The sequence below is a fragment of the Pelophylax lessonae genome, assembly GCF_965119305.1.
Source record: "Pelophylax lessonae genome assembly, chromosome: 1".
In the NCBI taxonomy this organism is placed as follows: domain Eukaryota; kingdom Metazoa; phylum Chordata; class Amphibia; order Anura; family Ranidae; genus Pelophylax; species Pelophylax lessonae.
In genome coordinates this window covers 66417434-66436743 of record NC_138768.1, presented here as the reverse complement: position 1 = coordinate 66436743, position 19310 = coordinate 66417434, and the positions used below count along the sequence as shown (strand labels likewise).

The 19310-nt window shown below is 42.6% G+C and overlaps 1 protein-coding gene across 2 annotated transcripts in view; it reads right to left on the bottom strand.

Moving 5' to 3' along the window:
• MALT1 (MALT1 paracaspase) overlaps window positions 1–19310 on the bottom strand; it is a 214028-nt gene that overhangs the window by 16045 nt on the left and 178673 nt on the right. For both annotated transcript variants that reach the window (XM_082252978.1, XM_082252979.1), the window contains 2 exons: window positions 6539–6666; window positions 3310–3459 (listed from right to left, as the gene is read on the bottom strand). In XM_082252978.1, coding sequence (XP_082109104.1) covers window positions 3310–3459; window positions 6539–6666 — 278 coding nt within the window. The remainder of the gene's footprint in view (window positions 1–3309; window positions 3460–6538; window positions 6667–19310) is intronic.

Sequence of the window (19310 nt, the reverse complement as noted above, 5' to 3'; positions counted from 1 at the left end):
TTTAATACAGCTATTGAAATTACCTTAAATCTGAGTTTTTACTAAGTTCAAACACGTTAGCTAGCAGGAGAAATCAAGCTTGCATTAGGGGTGCTCTTTGCTAATCTGATGGGTGGGGGGCAGAGGTAAGTAGGTGTTCTTGCAGGAAGGTGATACTTCAGGGTGGAAGTCACCAATGTGGACATGGTTAAAAGTTTTTCAAAGAGCAGGTTGGAGGCAAAGCAGCTATCCCTCCAATTCAAGAACAGCCATTCTCAGTGAACCCCTAGGGTTCCTCCAGAGGTCAGTAGGGGTTCTTTGATCTGTTGTTGATTGATCTTCCTGTCGATGGAGCCTGCATTTTCACAGGGCCAAAGCCACTTGAAAGAGCCAGCGGCACAACACCAATAATCTTTGTAGCTGTATTGAAGGGTGGTATTCTCACCACCACTGTAGGAGGGGCATTATTCACATTAGTCACCAATGTAAGGGGTGTTTTTCCCACGGATTCCAACAGGCTGGTTCTATCAGGAGTTCCCCTAGAGCAGTGATGGTGAACCTTGGCACCCCAGATGTTTTGGAACTACATTTCCCCTGATGCTCAACTACACTGTAGAGTGCATGAGCATCATGGGAAATGTAGTTCCAAAACATCTGGGGTGCCAAGGTTCGACAACACTGCCCTAGAGGGTTCTTTGGGGTAAAAAGGTTGGGAAAGGCTGCTTTAGAGAGTGTCTACTTCAATGGAGCACAGAATAGGAACTCTTCATAAGACTGAATAGAGAGTGCACAAGTACAAACCCAGATGAGAACATTTTGAGAATTGGCTCTGTAGCCTCCTCAGGATATGTCACTAGATAAGTGTGCATGCTCCTTTTTGGGGACAGACATAAAAATATACATTACTGCATAATGGAGGGTTCAGGTTAAGTATTAGAATTAGAGCTAGGAAGGATAAGCTTTAAGGTATTTCTAACACAATGAAAGAATAGGGAAGGGCTAAACTCTTGCCTACTCTTGTTCTATCTTAAACAACAGTATAATTCTTGTTCTATCTTGTAGATATAACAGAAAGTCAGAGAAAATATCTCTAAAGTAGGGGAAATTCTGTCTTAGCTGTTGACACAGCAAATGTCCCCACTAAAAATATCCCTCTATTCCTGTTTGGGTTGAAAAGTAAAATTGTTGATTTTCCCACACTTACAGTATAGTCCAGGTGCCAGTAGTCATCTGGATAAATGAAGGGGATGATCGTCCCAACAGGGACAGACAGCAATATAAATCTGACAGGGTTGCTAACCTACTCTGTTTAAACCAAGACAAATGTTTTAGATTTAGAACACATTAAGAAAGAGGTTAAGTGCTGGGATGGCCTAAAGTGACTGTAAAGGTTCATGGCTCCCAGTCTCCTCTAAATATCCAAATTCCTTTTTTTTTCTTGCTGCTGTGATACAACTTCCTGTTAGAAGGTGGCTATATTCATTTTTCATGGTCACATTGTATGTAGGAATGTAGCTGTGACGGAACCCTCCATCGTGCTTGGGTGCTTCCATCCAGTCTGGAACCAGGAACTAGATATTATACATACATATTAGACATACAAGACTAGCTGACAATAGCTTAGATGAGAACTGGAACTGTTTTTTGAAAACTCACACAGAATTTATAGTACACCAGATCAGGTGAGCCTGATCACATCGTATGCAAAGGAAACTGTATACAGAAATATAATTAACATAACTAAGAAACAACCAACATATACTATATGCTAACCCACATCTAGCAACTAAGAGCTGACAGTGATTTAATTAACCTGTAAGTTAATCAATATAAAGATATAACATCCCACAGACAGCCATAAACAATAGGTGACCCAATTAACAATGGGAGAGATGCAAAACTTGTGTATTCTGTCCACTGGACACGTCATCAGAAGACAAATGATGTCCCAGCAGCCTGATGCAGTGGAATTAATTTATCTTCATAGGTCTTCTGAGGATTATGGGTGATAAAACTTTCTCTCCCAAATGAAGGAGCCTCTCCAACCCAGTCTGCAGGAGAGCCACCATATTTCCTCTGGACATTAGCCAGTACAAGATTAACATTACACCTTTCCATGCACTCCAGAAGGGAAGCTTTATTGTCCTTATTCAGAGACTTAATCCAAACCACCCTCTTAGCATCCATTAAGTAGTGGTCCATCATTAGAGAATGAACTGCTCTCTCCATGGGCTGTAATCAGTGGGTAGGAGGCTTGCCCCTAATCCTCTCCAAAAGCCCCTGTCCTGGTTGGGTCTGTCACAGTAGCCACCCTCTTTTGCTCACTTCTGAGACGGACTATGGACTCTGGGATTTATAGAGTACATAGAGCAGTGCACATGACCACTTCTAATGTGCACTGCATGCTCCAAACAAATGATAGCAAGGGGGAGAGGTTTGGGAGCTCACAGAGGCCTTTACAAGAAAAAAAAAAAAAAATACAGTAAGAAACAATTTAATGAAAAATAGATTACATTAAGTAGTGGATGAAATGGATTACCTTTGGAGAACAAGGACATCATTTATTGTCACTTTAATATTTAAGGGCTTTAGTGTAGGGCAGGGGTCTCTAAATTTTCTAAACAAAAGGGCTAGTTTATTATCCTTCAAATTTTAGGGGGGTCAGATTGTGGCCAGCAGGAGTGGAAATATTCCTGTCATCAGTGGGAGTAAATATCGCCACATTTGGTATTGGGGGGAAGAATAGTGCTCCATCATTGGTATCATAGGGATAAATAGTGCCCCATTATTGGTGTCATTGAGAGGAATGGTGCCCCATTGTTGGTGTCAGTTGGCAGAATAGTGTCTTGTATCAGTGGGAAAAATAGTGCCCAAAGAGCAAGATAAAGGCAAGCAAAGGGCCGTTTGGAGACCACTGGTGTAGGGCATACTTCTTTATTTTCTCCTATAAGAAGCAGGGTTTTATTTTGGTACCAGGAACCCCATGCCAAAAACGATATCAAATGTGCCAAAAACTAACAACTACTCCTGTTGCTGAGAATAAATGTATGCTCACAAAAGTCCCTAACTTATTTTTGTATACTCGGTTCCTAATATAATGTGTACTTGTTCCATAGGAAAAAGGTTGGGTGGTTTGTAAACATATACTGTACACAAACAACTTCTGTATTTGTTGTGTACGTCTAACTTGCATCCACCAGGAACAACTGGGCTCTACTAAATAACACAAAGGTATGCAGTCCCAGGGTAACACTCATTGATTGGCAAATAGGTTGGGAAGTGAACTGCTTTTCAAAGCTGGAAATACCTTTGAACACTATGCCAACTTACCATTTGCTTTTTCCCACTGCATGTTTCGTGCCAAGGACTCAGGTGAGCAGGCCTTCTGCTGTATTGAATCTGTTAATGCCCTCCTGGCTGATAAGCTGCTGCAGATCTCAAGAGCTTGTACTCCTTTAGTGAGCGAGCAATGTCCCATGTCTGAGGGCAAAGCAAAAGAAACAAAATCAAAGCTTTAGAAATTATATATGTAGCACTGCCCCCTAGAGGGCTGCTGGATATGGTATCTTCTGGGTTACCCGTAGCAACAGTCTATGGAAACGTATCACTTTAAATGCTTGGCTCAAACAATGAACAATCCAAGGGATGTTGTTTTGTAGTTTATTGAAGGACTGGGGTAGGAGAAGGGATCATTGCTATACTCCAACTGATAACTATTCACAATGTTGAGGACAACTGACTTAGGATGCAGCAAGGCTACTGCTTCACCTTGCCACTGAAGTAAAGATACTTTAAGTGTTCTTGCTTGAGTTATCTCTTCAGCGTTCTAAACTTGGCACCCCCTTTCTCTCTTACTGTGTGTGCTGACACCCGTCCACTGACTCTATCCACTGGAGTGGTCTCCTTCCTAGGCAGACCCCCGGCAAGCTTCTCTGTACTAACTGACACTGTTTTTCCAGAGTCCCTCTACCTTCACCTCCACCAGTCAGCTTTCCTGGACCTCCGGATTCAGCCCCACACTCCTGGCTCACAAGGCTGACCGCCTGTGACCACCATCCACAGCAACAGAAGGAGAGACAACTGTCATCCTCCTTCCGGGACCTGGCTTCCCGCCCAAAGACCCTGAGCACGTGTCCCTGGCTTTATATACCCTGCCCCATAATGCACTGAGACAGCAGTCTGTTCCAATCCCTGAGGCAGTAACAAAGCCTGTGTGTCACTGGCTGGGTTTCCTCCACTGTCCAATGTGCCTCACTATTGGATACAGTGGGGACACTCCCCCAGCCCAGATGAATCCCACAGTGGACACATGCAACAGGCCTAACTAGAAATCCTGCTCCCTGATCAGCAGAAAGAGCAACTAGGTTTTGCCTGCTGCTCCCCTGATAAGCAGGCAGAGAAAGATATACTTACTACTTAGCACCTATCTGCAAAGAACATTTAGCAAAAAGAAAAGATATTGTTTCCTAAAAGGTCAGTCTATTGAAAAGTGATGTTCCAGTTATAGCTAGAGTCTGGAGGAATGGGACTTTCCCTGACTTTTTTTATCTCTTAAGTACTTGTGAAATATACTAGCTGTAGTTGTTGACTCTGAAAAGGCTGACGGAGGCTGCAGCTCTAGAACATTGGCATGAGCCGCCACGGAGGGGAGCATAATACCTCTTATTTTAGCTAAAACTTTTAGAGCCAGACAGGGTTGCCTTAAAGAGGAGCTCAAGAACTATGAAAACTCAGCAGCTACAAATACTGCTGACTTTTACTGTAAGGACACCTACCTGTCCAGGGATCCAGCGATGTTCTCACCTGAGCCCATTGTTTAATCGGCTTTGGGTGCGGGCGCTTGCATCTATAGTAAGGGAAACAGGAAGTGAAGGAAACTTCTGGCTCAGGTGCCTGCTCCCTCCCTCCCCCCCAACAAGTGCCAATTGTGGCAGTGGAGGATGCAAACAAGCGTAACTTAACCACTTGCCGACCGCTCACATTGAGCGTACTGCGGCAAAGTGGCTCGTTATCGTCCAGCGACGTAGGTCTACGTAGCTGGACTCCTCCCCTTGTGGGCGGCACGCGCGCCGCCGGAGGCTCGCTCCCGCAGTATTCAGTCACAGTGGGAGTCGGGCCAGGGGAGGAGAGGCGGTGATTACCGCTGCTCTTCCCTGATCGTCGGGGATCGAGTGTGGAGATCCACCCGCTTGTGTAAACAGAGCGGGCGGATCTCCTAAGTGACAGGCAGGGGCAGATTGCAGGATTCAGCATAGCTGAACCTGCGATCTGTGCCTGTGTCACACAGTCCCCTCCCCCCACACACGTTAGTAAGCACCAGGCATACATTAACCCCTTGATCACCAATAAAAGTTAACCCCTTCCCTGCCAGTGTCATTTTTACAGTAACAGTCATATTTATAGCACTGATTACTGTAGTAATGTCACTGGTACCCCCAAAAGTGTCAAAAATGTCAGTCAAGGGTCCGATCTGTCCGCCGCAATGTCGCAGTCCCGCAAAAAAAATCGCAGATCGCCGCCAGATCGCCGCCAGATCGCCGCCATTACTAGTTAAAAAAAAAACAATAAAAATGACATAAATTTCCCAATCAAAATACGCTTATTGCGATTTTTTTTACCAAAAATATGTAGCAGAAAACAAATTGGCCTAAAATGTTAAAAAATTTTGATTTTTACATTTTTTTTGAGGAATTTCATATAAAAAAAAATGTGAAAAATATTGTTATTTTTTCAAAATTGTCGCTCTTTTTTTGTTTATACCGCAAAAAGTAAAAATCGCACAGGTGATCAAATACCACCAAAAGAAAACTCTATTTGTGGGGAAAAAATGACATCAATTTAATTTGGGTACAGCATCACAAGACCGCGCAATTGTCCGTTAAATTAACACAGTGCCGAATCGCAAAATATGGCCTGGTCAGGAATGGGGTAAAATCTTCCGGTCTTAAAGCGGTTAAAAATACGCTAATTGAGAATTTTTTTGTCAAAGACATGTAGCTAAATACATTTTGGCCTAAATATATGACAAAAATTGAATATATTGGATATTTTTAACTGTCAAATTAGAAAAATATTGTTATTTTTTCAAAATTGTCAATATCGCACAAAATGAAAAGCGCAGAGGTGATCAAATACCACCAAAAGAAAGCTCTGTTTGTGGGAAAAAAGGACGTAAATTTCGTTTGGGTACGGCGTTGCATGACCGCGCAATTGTCAGTTAAAGTTGCACAGTGCCGAATCGCAAAAAGTGGCCTGGACGTAAAGCAGGAAAATCCTCCGGTCCTAAAGTGGTTAACCTTTTGGGTGAAGCTCCACTTTAACTGAGGTATAGAAAAGCAATATCACACAGTCATGCTGTCTGGCAGGCTTACCTAAATCAAAAGACCACCTGCAACGAGTTAGCAGGTCAGACAGCACCAATATATATGTATTTCAACTTTGTTTTTAGCAATTTTGGTTTTAAGTGCTGCTGTAGCTGTTCTATAAATAGGGGATAATAATAATGCAGATAGCATCTGCACTCCATTGCCATTATTGCAGCAATAAAATATTGACTCACCTTCTGCAACCTGATCCAGGAGGACTGTGATTTTCTTATCTTCCAATAAACGCTTTTTCAAAAACTTCATGAAAATGCCATTTGCAAGATTGGAATGCTGGATTTCAAATGCCTCGGCCCCTTGGCACCTACCGGAAATTGGCATAGGTCATATGAGAGGTCAGCAGAAAGAAGGCAGGAAAAACAGAACATTGCTAATAACCTTCCCTAGCTTGCGCATTGGACTTTAGAAATCGATGTTCAGTAGTCAGTTTATCACTTCTTCTACAATTGCTTCCCTTGGGCCCAATTAAGAAAATGTTGGTAGCTTCATGCTGAAGAGCGCTTAGAACAGAGCCCCATGGGAGCATAAGGGAGTTCAGGAAGACTTTCCCCAAAGAACCAAATTACTGTTAACTTGCCATGATTAAAATAGCTTCAGACAACATTTCTAATTATTTTGCATTATTCACATCTAAAGTAATAGCATAAAATAACACCAGTGTCATTTCAGGAAGGATTTCACCCCTTTCTGTGAAAGAAAACAAAACACTTAAAAGTGTGTAAACCCCAACAATGAACTTCTCTTATTCACTCTCATTTTGGTCTGTTAAATATGCTTTTCAAGTTGTTTTTTATGTCTGTTCGATAAGTGAAAAAAATAGGATTTTTTGTACTTACCATAAAATCTATTTCTTGAGGGACACAGGATTTGCAGAAAATCCTAGACATTTGGGTTATATGCAGCTGTCTACAGGAGATGGGCATTGGCACAGGAAACAACATTGAAGGCCTTTCCCCATAATATATGTTTCCCATAACGGACTTCAGGAAAGAGATTTTAAAGGTAAGCACTAGAAATTGTATTTTTTTTATCATTGATTGGAGAGGACAGGATTTTTAAATAATCGTAGATATTTGGGATGTCCAAAAGCAGCCCAAATGAGGGAGGGGCAGCAGCCACTGAGAGATCCAACGGAAGAGGATTATCTAAAGGAATCAATGCCTGAGCAAGGCTAGATTAAAAAATGGGGATCAACAGAGATGTATAGTAACTAAGTAGAACTACTTCACTACTGTACTTAAGTACCGAAAGACGGTATCTGTACTTTCCTGGAGTAGAATTTTTTTCTCCTACTTCCACTTTTACTTCACTACATTTTTTTGATGATTTCAATACTTCTACTCCAATATTTTTTTTTTTTGTGTTGCATAGTTATTTGTTACTATTATAAAAATTACCACTGCCAGAACAGTAGATGGCAGGTTTCATGAAGCTCAAAACTTGTGTATTATCAGCGCATATGAAAATAAATGCTACTGTATGTATAAATAAAAGCTGCATTTGAAATATTAAAAAACAATCTGATGTTCAAACTTTTGACTTCTTTCTTTAATAACCACATAACACAGTACTTGTACTTTTACTTTCAGTACTTGAGTAGCAATTTTTTTTTCAAAACTACTGGTACTTTTACTTTCAGTAATTGAGAAGCAAAATTTTTAAAAAAACTACTTGCAATACTTAAGTACAAAAAATGTTGAATACTTTAGTACTTCTACTCAAGTCACTTTTTGATCGAGCACTTCCAGTTCTACTCAAGTCACTTTTTGATCGAGCACTTGTACTTTTACTCAAGTATGGGTTTCGAGTACTTTATACAACTCTGGGGAGCAACCATAAAAATAACTACTAACAAGGAAGGGCACCAAGAAAAAGTCTGTTCCAGAACAAGGTAGGGAGCACCAACCTCGAGAGCAAGGAGGTTTGGACATGCCACGTTTAGGCCAGTGGAACATGGAGATAAGAATTTACTGATGTTTATACTCAGGATCTTGTTGACAATTAACATGTTTTCTAAAGACCTTGGGTAAATGTGCGTGAGCCCCCGTTCACACTGGGGCGACCTGTCAGGCGACCTGGTCGCCTGACAGGTCGCCGTAGGTCGCCTTCCATAGAGAAGCAGCGGACCCGTTCTAATAGGAGCGACACAAGTCGCTCCGACTTAGAAAAAGGGTCCGGAGCTTCTTTGGGGCGAACCGGAGCGACCTGCATAGACTTCAATGTTATGAAGTCCGTGCTGGCCACTCCGAGGTCGCGGTGCGAGCAGCGCACCGCGACCTATGAGGTCGCCCGGCAAAGTATCGTCGCCCCAGTGTGAACGGGGCCTCAAGGTGCGTAAGCATATACAATCATACATTTTGTTTTCATTGTCAGTATTCCAATATACGCATATATTTATGCAGCTGTGTGTATGGTTTCATAGACAACAATGCATCTACAGTGCTGTGAAAAAGTATTTGCCCCTGATTTTATTTTTTTTTTTTACATATCTATCACACTTAAAAAATTCAAAGATGCAGTTTTTAAATGATGATTTCATTTATTAAGGGAAAAAAGCTGCCTGAACTTGTCTGGCCGTATGTGAAATAGTAATTGCCCCCTAAACCTAATAACTGGTTGTGCCAACAACTTCAATCAAGCATTTGTGATAACTGCCAATGAGTCTTTCACATCACTGTGGAGAAATTGTGGGCCACTCTTTGCAGAATTGTTTTTTTATTTTTTTATATAATCTTTATTTCAACATTTTCATAAACAAAAACATGAGTGAACAATAGTAAGGAAAAAGATAAAGGGTAATAAAACAAATGTGCCTTGAGGCAGGCATTGTCCATCAAAGACCCATGGCTTGGATGTAAATCAGCTGTGCAACGAAATAAACAAGTGGCCAGTACAGAGCATCAGGAACGAATAACCAAGGGCAACTGCCCCGTTCAATCTAAACAATCCAGTCACTATATGCAGCGCTCCTACTGGCCCTCACAATTCACAAAGTGGTAGGTCCAGGTGAAGTCAAGGAAATAATGAAAGATGAGGACTAAGGAGATAGGAAGGGGGGTAACCAGCCAAAGGAGAGAGTGGGGGGGGGGGAGTAAGAAAAAGAAAAAAGGGGAGGGGGGTGAAGCAACAAGGAATAGAAGGTCCGAAGGCATTGGGCGACTATATGTAAAACACAATGTCATGAGGCATAAGCAGAGTATCTGCAAGGGTGTCATAGGAAAGATCGTATTGCTCTATCAAGCTGAGTGTGTGCTAGGGGGAGATGTGGCATCCGCGCCTGGGCTACCATTGGCAATGCATCCATATTGCCCATTTCGCATAAAATTTATCATAGCGATCTCTGCACCTTGCTATCCACTCATCTGCTGCCATATTATCATTTACCAGCTTTGTCCAATTTGCAGAATTGTTTTAATTCAGCAACATTGGAGGGTTTTCAAGTATGAACGGCCTGTTTAACTACCTGCCTACTGGGCACTTTATCCCCTTCCTTCCCAGACCAATTTAGTCGCACTTTGAATGGGAATTACGAGGTCATGCAACACTGTACTCATAAACTTGTTATACTTTTTTTTATACAAATAGAGATTTATTTTCAAGGTATCTAATCACCACTGGGTTTGTATTTTATTTGCAAAACAAACGAAAAAAGACCGAACATTTTGAAGAAAAAATAATTTCTCTAAGTTTCTGGTATAAAATGTTGTAAATAAGTAATTTTTCTCCTTTACTAATGTGCACTGATGGCTGCACTGAGGCTGCACTGATGGGCACTGATAGGCTGCACTGATAGGCATTGATAAGGCGGTGCTGATAAGAAGGCACTGATAGGCTGCACTGATAATGTGGCAATGATGGGCACTGATAGGCGGCACGGATGGGCACTAATAAGGCACTGATAGGCAGCACTGATGAGGAGGCACTGATGGGCACTGATTGGCACTGTTGGGGCTGCACTGACAATCAGGACACTGATGATCAGTGCCCTGATTATCAGTGTAGATGGAATGCTGATAACCGGAAAGGAATGCTGATAACCGGAATGTGTGTTTACATTGCGATCAGCTGTGATTGGACACAGCTGATTACATGGTAAAGGGTCACTGTGATTGGTCCTTTACCCCCATCGGTGATCAGCTGTATCCAAAGGGCACAGAGATCACAGAACGTGCTGAATGTGTGCCGCATCGGGCTCATGGAGGGTGTGGTTCTGGGAGGACGTCAATAGATGCCCTCCCAGAACTGGATGACAGTGCTGTACCTGTCATTCGGTTATAGCATGGTCAAGAAGTGGTTAAGGTCATGTCACAGCATCTCAATCGGATTTAAGTCTGGACTTTGACTAGACTACTTCAAAAACTATATTTTGTTTTTTTGAGCCATTCAGAAGTGGACTTGCTGGTGTATTTTGGATGATTATCCTGCTACATAACCCAAGTGCGCTTGAGCTTGAGGTCACTAACTGATGGCCAGACATTCTCCTTCAGGGTTTTCTGGTAGAGCAGAATTAATAATTTATGGCAACTCATCCAGGTCCTGAAGCTGGAAAAGAGTCCCAGACCATCACACTACCACCACCATGTTTGACTGTTGGTATGATTTTCTTTTTATGAAATGCTGTATTCATTTTACACCAGATGTAACTGGGCGCACACCTTCCAAAAAGTTGAACCTTTGTCTCATCAGTCCACAGACTTTTTGCCCAAAATTCTTGGAGATAATCAAGATGTCTTTTGGCAAATGTGACAGTGGCTTTCACCTTGGAACTCTCCCATGGATGAGATTTTTGCTCAGTCTCTTTCCTATTGTGAATCATAAACACTGACCTTAACCGAAGCAAATGAGGCCTGCATTTATTTAGATGTTGTTCTGGGTTCTTTTATGACCTCCTGAATGAGTCGTCGTTGTGCTCTTGGAGCAGTTTTGGTAGGCTGGCCACTCCTGGGAAGGGTCACGACTGTTCTAAGTTTTCTCCATTTATGGATAATGGCTCTCACCCTGGTTCACTGGAGTCCTAAAGCCTTAGAAATGGCTTTGTAACCCTTTCCAGACTGATACATGTCAATTACTTTGTTTCTCATCTGTTCTTGAATTTCTTTAGATCGTGGCATGCTGTGTTGTTTTATGAGATCTTTTAGTGTGCTTCACTTTGTCAGACAGCTTCTATTTAAGTGATATCTTGATTCAACATGTCTGGCAGTAATCAGGCCTAGGTGTGGCAAATGAAATTTACCTCAGCTTTCCAAAAAATGTGGATAATCACAGTTCACTTAGGATTTAGCAAGAAGGGGGCACACTTTTTCACATAGGGCTAGGTAGGTTTGGACAGCTCTTTTCATTTTTAAAAATGAAATCATCATTTAAAAACTGCATTTTGTATTTATCTTTGTGTAATATTAAAATTTGTTTAATAACAAATCCTGAATCATTTAAGTGTGACAGATATGCACAAAAAAAAAAAAAAAAACCTGGAAGGGGGAAAAAATACTTGTTCACAGCACTGTATATCCAGATCAGTAAAAAAACATGATTTTTTTAATCCCTTGTGCAAGAGGCTAAAGTATATGACCAAAGAAACGCCTTTCCTCAATGGGCAAGTGAATAGGGCGTTATTTAAGCATCTCTTCAATGCTCAAGGGTCTTCTTTTGTGTTAGAGTATTCCCTCTTAAATATGTGATCCATTGCGACATGGTTTTACAAACAAAAGTCTTTGCCAACAGAGATTGGAGAGTTGTTTCAGTTAATTCAGACTGAGATTTAAAAAGGGGACCCAACTGGCTGTCAGTGAAGTCCAGAAAGGTAAAGGTTCCATCAACCAGTGTGATAAGATGTTCATTAAAGTAAGATCTGGAGAATCCACAAAAGGTAGAGACCATTCATCAAGGAATAACCTATCAAAGAGATAATGCTTTATCACATTGTCAGGAGAAAGCCATGGTAGCATGGAATGTCCCCAGGCTTAAAGGAGGAACTGTTCCACAACATAGGATAAAGAAAATGTCATTGTGTTAACATGAGCTGAAGAAATCCCTTTACCTGGTCCAGCAGGTAGATCCTTATACATAGCAACATGTACTGCAACAAACAGATTGGAAACAACAGTGTGCCTTAGAAGAGTATAAAGGTGCTGAATTTGATCTAGAGATAATGATAAGGGCCTCAGAGATTTGGAGAGATAAGGGCGCAATAGTTTCAGAACTAGTTTCTATCACAGATGGTGCTGAGGAGTAAATCAAATATCCACAAACAGATTGTTCCATATATCTCTAACACAAAGAGACTAACACAAAGTCCAAAGTGGCTATAGCAGGCCTTGTAGACACAGTGCAGGTCCCAGGCACATGAAGAAAGGAGGATGCTGATGAGGATGATCCAAGGAAATAGGGGACCCAGGATTTAGAACAGGCATTCGTTTCCTCTTATAATACCTGTGAATTGCTTCCACTAATAGGGGAGTATGTAAAGAATTCAAGGCCCAGCACACTCACAAACCCAGACAGTAGGTGCTGGTGAGGGTTGTAGGTGGCCAACAGTATTCATGTCACTGATGGCAGGCAGTGACACAAGGCCGAGATCTAGATTATCCACATTCTGCTAAAAGCAACAGGAAGAGATGAAGGACTTTGAAGACAAAGGATAGGAAAGGAACAAGAAGTGCATGTGCGCAACACTGTCTCTAGCGCAGGGGCCCCCAACCCTGGGCCGTGGACTGGTGCCAGTCCATGGCCTGTTGAGACCACATGGCAGGAGGTGAGCGGTGACCGCGGTCCACATAGGGCTATCACAGACTTCAGTTGATGATCACCTCTTGCTGTGTGGTCATTCCCGTGTGTCCTCTCCTGGCTCCTCCACCCAGCTGGCGATGTCATCCTATCAGCATGGCAGGAGGAGCTGAAGATCGGAATACAGAGTCCCTCCGCCCCCATGGCCTGTGATGCTATAGAGGAAGGGGGTAGGGGGGCAAATTGCACTGGCACTGTGATGGAGAAGGCTGTGATTGCTAGGGGCACTGTAATATAAAAGAGACTGCATTGTAAAGGAGCACTGTAACCATTGAAGTGCCCCTTTACAGTGCAGTCCTGTTTATATCACAGTGCCCCCTTTACAGTGCAGTCCTCTTTATATCACAGTGCCCCCTTTATAGTGCAGTCCACATTAATTAATGTAAAGGGGGCACTGTGATATAAACAGGACTGCACTGTAAAGGGGTAATGTAATGAAAGGGGGGCTGTGATGTGAAGGGGAACTAAGGACACTGTGGGACAGCTTTAAAGGGGGAACTGTGGGGTAAACGGAGACTGTGGACACTGATATAGGGGGGGGGCTGTGCTGGAGAGGGGGGCTGAGGTTTGAAGGTGGGCTAAGGACCGACACAGTGAATATCCTATCCCCTGACCTGTCCAACACAACCACCACCCACAACCCTTCCACTCCCCCTTCCCTGGTCCCTTTGAAAATTGCGTGCCATTAAACCGGTCCCTGGTGTGGATGAGATCAGTACTAGGTTTCCATGGGCTAAACAATTACCTCAGTAAAAAGGGCATTTATTTTTATGAAAAAAATAGCACCTGATGGTAAAAATTGTGACACAGTTACCTTTGCTGCAACCCAACCGACCTAAACCATTAAATGTAATAAGAGACTGGATCACACCAACAGATTATCATAGCTCTAAAACTGGAGATACAGTACTCAGAAAGATGTACAGTGCACAAACAACCGAGAAGTGACAAAAGGCACAGTCAAGTGCGAAAGAGATACATATCAAGATATGTTAACCACAAACAGACATACTCACAGGGGGAGAGCCTAAAGGGACTGGTTGACACCAAGGGTCGTGTCACAGTGCTGAAACTGGAAAGTAGTCTGTAGCTAGCTGACACAGTACATGAAGGTCTGGAAATCACCAAGATATAGAGCCCAGTATGCAAAGGTCATTTAAGAGGCTCATATCACACACTGATCAGAGGCTCACACATGAGGAAGATATTCAGAGATGGGATACTGTCACTGTTCTGGGCAATGTGTAGAAAGTGCCACAATGCAGGACTCATCGCTAAAAAGCCACATTTGAGATAAAATTTGTAAATCCAGGGGCTTAATTAAATTGGGAGACATCAGAAAAAACAGGGGCTATACCACTGCTACAAAACTGGATTAAACTAGCATAAAACATCACCCCTAGATTTTTAAATTAAGACTGAATCCCAAGAACAGTGCCATCAATAGATAGGCTACCTTGAATGGCCTTACATAATTGATGGGGGTGCCAATAAGCATGACTTTAGTCTTGTCACAGTTTAAAAGAGAAGTTTTTTAGTTTTTTTTCGCAGAATCATACTTACCTAGGTGGATGCAGTATCGGTCCGATGCTGCATCTGCCCCCCCGCAGGCTCTGAGACTGAGAACCGAGCGATCAAACACTGCTGATCGGTCAGTTCTCAGGGCTCCCTGAGCAGAGAGCTAGAGACTTTCAGTCACCACTGTTTGCTCTGCCCCTCAAGGGTGCAGGGCTGTGGAGGTGGTGGGTTTGGCCGGCTCAGGCCCCTTAGCGGCTCGCTAAGAGGCTGACCTGGGTGCTGGTCCAAGCATGTGGGTGGATCCCGACTTTATATTCGCCATCTTGCCCGAGCCTGGACCAACTCTGTGACATCAGCCGGCAGCGGGCTTTAGCCTACTGTCTGCTGAAAACAGGTCACAATAGTGCAGAATGAACTGCACTCCTGTTATCCATAGGAGAAGTACAGCCAAACAAGCGTTGGGTGTACTTCTCCTTTAATTGAAGGATATTGAGAGCCATGCAAGCTTTTATATCACAAATACACTTAGATAGGAGAGAAGCAGCGAAAGTAGAATCTGGTTTAGTTTTGATGTACAGTATATCTAAGTGTCATCAGAATAGAAGTGATAATTGAACCCAAGTGATCTCAGCAACTGGCCAAGTGGAAACATGTACAGTATATGATAAAAAGTAAGGGACCCAGGATTGAGCCCCGAGGAACACTAACTTCAGACTGGAATCCGCCAGGAGAACCAAAGTGACAGCGATCAGTAAGCTATGACGTAAAGTGATTGTAAAGTCTTGTTTTTTTGGTTAAAAATAACAAACATGTCATACCTACCCACTCTGTGCAGATGGGTTTGCACAGAGTGGTCCAGATCCTCCTCTTCTCACGTCACTCTTCGGTGCTCCTGGCCCCTCCCTCTTGTTAAGTGCCCCCACAGCAAGCAGCTTGCTATGGGGGCACCTGAACCAAGCTGCAGCTTCCTGTGTCCATTCAGACACAGACGAAGGGGCCTAAAGAAGGGGCCCTGTGTGGCTCCGCAAGGTTGCTGTTAATTTATAATGTGACCATGGAATAAAGCTTTGGACCCTTGGAGGCTTTTGGAGCTTTGAGGAATCCCTGGTGTGCTGATGACATTTCTTCACCTCATTCAGACAAGGCCCGGCCTAGCCCGTACCCGCCCCCCCCTCTCCTGACTGGTTCACTGAATTTGATTGGCAGCAGCGGGAGCCAATGGCACCATGCGGCCATATCAGCCCATCAGGAGGCAGAGTCTTGGGCAGCTGAGACACTCCTGCAACATTGCTGGATAGAAATGGGTTTAGGTAAGTACTAGGGGAGCTGCTGCACACCGAAGGTTTTTTTATCTTAATGCATTCCATGCATTAAGATAAAAAAAAACCTTCTGGCTTTACAACCACCGATTTCGCTCACACGTTCGTGGCGATACCTCACATGTGTGGTGCAAACACCACTTACATATGTGGGGGTGACCTACGTATGCGTTCACTACTGCACACGAGCACACAGAGATTCTTTAAAAATGATTTATTCTTTTTTATTTATTTTATTACATTTATACACTGTCCTTTTGAAAAAATACATTTTTGATCACTTTTATTGCTATCACAAGGAATGTAAACCTCAAATCTCTCATTTACCCTTAAAAGCAAAAGATAAAAAAATGTATCTTTTGCTTTAAGAAAAACAAAATCATGTTTACATGACCTGTGAACCAGAAGTGACTTCATTAAGTTTCTCCAATGGTCCTCCAAGGGCATAGAGATGAGTGGTGGCCATTTTGCCATCACTCATCTCTATGGGAAATGACTGCCGACGCCGGATGGTTCCTGGGCTCGCCGATTGGTAACATAAGCCCTGAAAGATAGGGGGCACCTCTCCCGCTGCTTTTAAAAGTAATTCTGTGGCAAATCCGCCGCTGGGATCACTTTTATTAGAAAGTCATCCACAGGAGGGAAAAAAAAAAATACCAGGGTTATGGCATCTAGCTTTAGCCATAACCCCAGTATTTAACGTCAAAATCATGACGCAAATTCCCAGTTAGGAGGTTGGCAAGTGGTTATGGAGAAGAGGAGAGAGAAGAGTCCTGCAGTTGTAACACACTTCCTGTCCTAGAGTGACAACACTTCTCCTCTTCTGAGAAAGTACATTGAGTGAGCACTGCCACCCTAGGACAAGAAATGTCTTACTAAAAGTAAAACGAATGCGAAAGCGCGCACGTCTAAGGACTGGTAAGCTGCAATATATTTTTTGCTCTTGCGCAATTTACTCAGTGTTTCTTGGGACTTGCCAGCTACAGTTCTGCCTTAAATCCTTCAAAAATAACAGTGGAAAGTTTCGAAAAGTTTGAAGCGTTAAACTGAGAAATGTTGAAAATATTAGGTAAAAGCAGGAAGTCTTATTTCCTGTATTCTGTAGAAACAGCAAAAGTTTCTCTTTTTGCTGAGTTAGATTTTCCGCAGACAGTCCTGACCATTCCTGAGACTCACGGTCTAAGTAACCGTCATTTCTTAGTATGACTTCTAGGATTCATGGTCAGCCTGCAGTATACCTTCAACCATTGTGACTCATGAACTTTCAGTAAAAAAGCCGGGCATGTGAGCAGTTAGATAACTCTACTTCATTAATAAATGAAAATAGTACAGCGCAAGAAATATTCATGAATTAAAAAACATAAATCTTATAAAATATAAAAGCGAAAGTCCAGTTCTCCTATATATTTTATAATATTTTATATGTTTTATAAGATTTATATATATTTTTTTTAATATATGAATATTTCTTGTATTGCACGATTTTTATTTATTAGCTAATTTTAAAGTGTTGTGTATTTGGCCTTAAGTGTTAATGCGGAGTTCCGGCCACAAAATCGACATAATTGATTTTGGCCCATCTGCTTGCTTTTGGTCACCTGCAAAAGAAATGGATAGTTACGATTTTCTTTTTTTTTTTGTTTACTTACCTTGTTATTGAAGAAAAATATACTCACCTTTCTTCCACTCCCTCCCTCTGCGGCCACGGCCCGCGCCGTCACTTCCTCTTTGCATTGATTCCTGGGAGCTGAACGTCATCACTCCCAGGAATTAATGCGCCGACACCGGCCCCGCTCCTCACTTCCGGTGCAGCGCCTCATTCCCTGCTAAACAGCTTCTGGGCATGCTCAGAAGCTGTGGAGGGATGACGCGCCCGCATCGGAAGTGACGAGCAGGGCCGGTGCAGGGGCATTCTGGGAGAAGAGGACACGGAAGAGGACGCAGAAGAGGACGCGCTGGCTTCAGCTGCCCACATCCGAGATGGCAGCGCTGGAGAAGAAATTTTCAAGGTAAGTATTTCTTCTAAAAGGTAAGTGCGACCCGGGACAGTTCAGAGGCTATCCATTGTGGAATGTACTAGCCCTGACTGTCCTCTGTTATTGAAAAACAAATTTCTTGGCCGGAACTCCGCTTTAAGATTGTTTATATTTTGATTATTATTATTATTATTATTTTTTTATTGATTATTTTTAGTTTACATTAACTGTACTTAGTTGCCTATATTGTATGATTTTTTTCCAACAGCGTATGGAGTATATACAGTGGGCAAAAGAATTATTTGATCCCTTGCAGATTTTGTCATTTTGCCCACTTACAAGGAAATGAAGGGTTTTTTTTTGTTTTTTTTTATCATAGGTGTATTTTAAATGAGACAGAATATCAACCAAAAATCCAGACAAAACACATCATACAAATGTTATAAATTGAATTGCAATTAAGAGTCCATTCACACTGATCCGACTTGGACTGCGACTTGTCAGCCTGACAAGTCGCGGTCCGTCGCGCTTCCATTGTGCGGTACAGCAACGGTTCTAATAGGAGCGACACAAGTCGCTCCGACTTAGAAAAAAGTTCCTGTACTACTTCGGGGCGACCTGGAGTGACTTGCATAGACATTAATTTTATGAAGTCCGTGCAAGTCGCGCCGAAGTCGCGCTGCACGCAACTTCACAGGTCGCCCCCGAAGTCGCATCCGCCGTAGTGTGAACGGGGTCTTAAAGAGTAACATAAATATTTGATCCCCAAGCAAAACATGACTTCGTACTTGGTGGAGAAACCCTTGTTGGCTAGCACAGAGGTATGACAATACTTGTAGTTGGTGACCAGGTTTGCACACATCTCAGGAGGGATTTTAGTCCACTTTTTTTTACAGAACTTATCTAAATCCTTATGGTTTCTTGGCTGTCGCTTGGCACTTCTAAGTTTCAGCTCCCTCTATAAATTTTCTATAGAATTAAGGCCTGGAGACTGGCTAGACAGACCATGAACTTAACGTGCCTCTTCTTGAGCCACTCCTTTGTTGCCTTGGCGGTATGTTTTGGGTACTTGTCATGCTGAAAGTTCCATCTATGACCCATCTTCAGTGTTCTGGTTAAGGGAAAAAGGTTCTTATCCAAGATTTTACAATACATGGCCCCGTCCATTAGTCCCTCAATGCAGCAAAGTTGACCTGTACCTTTATCAGGGAAACAGCCCCAAAGCATAAATGTTTCCACCTCCGTGCTTGACTGTAGGGATGGTATTTTGAGGGTCATAGTCAGCATTTTTCTTCCTCCAAATACAGCAAGTCCCTTTCCTCAAAAAGGCACATGTATAATCATGCCAATGA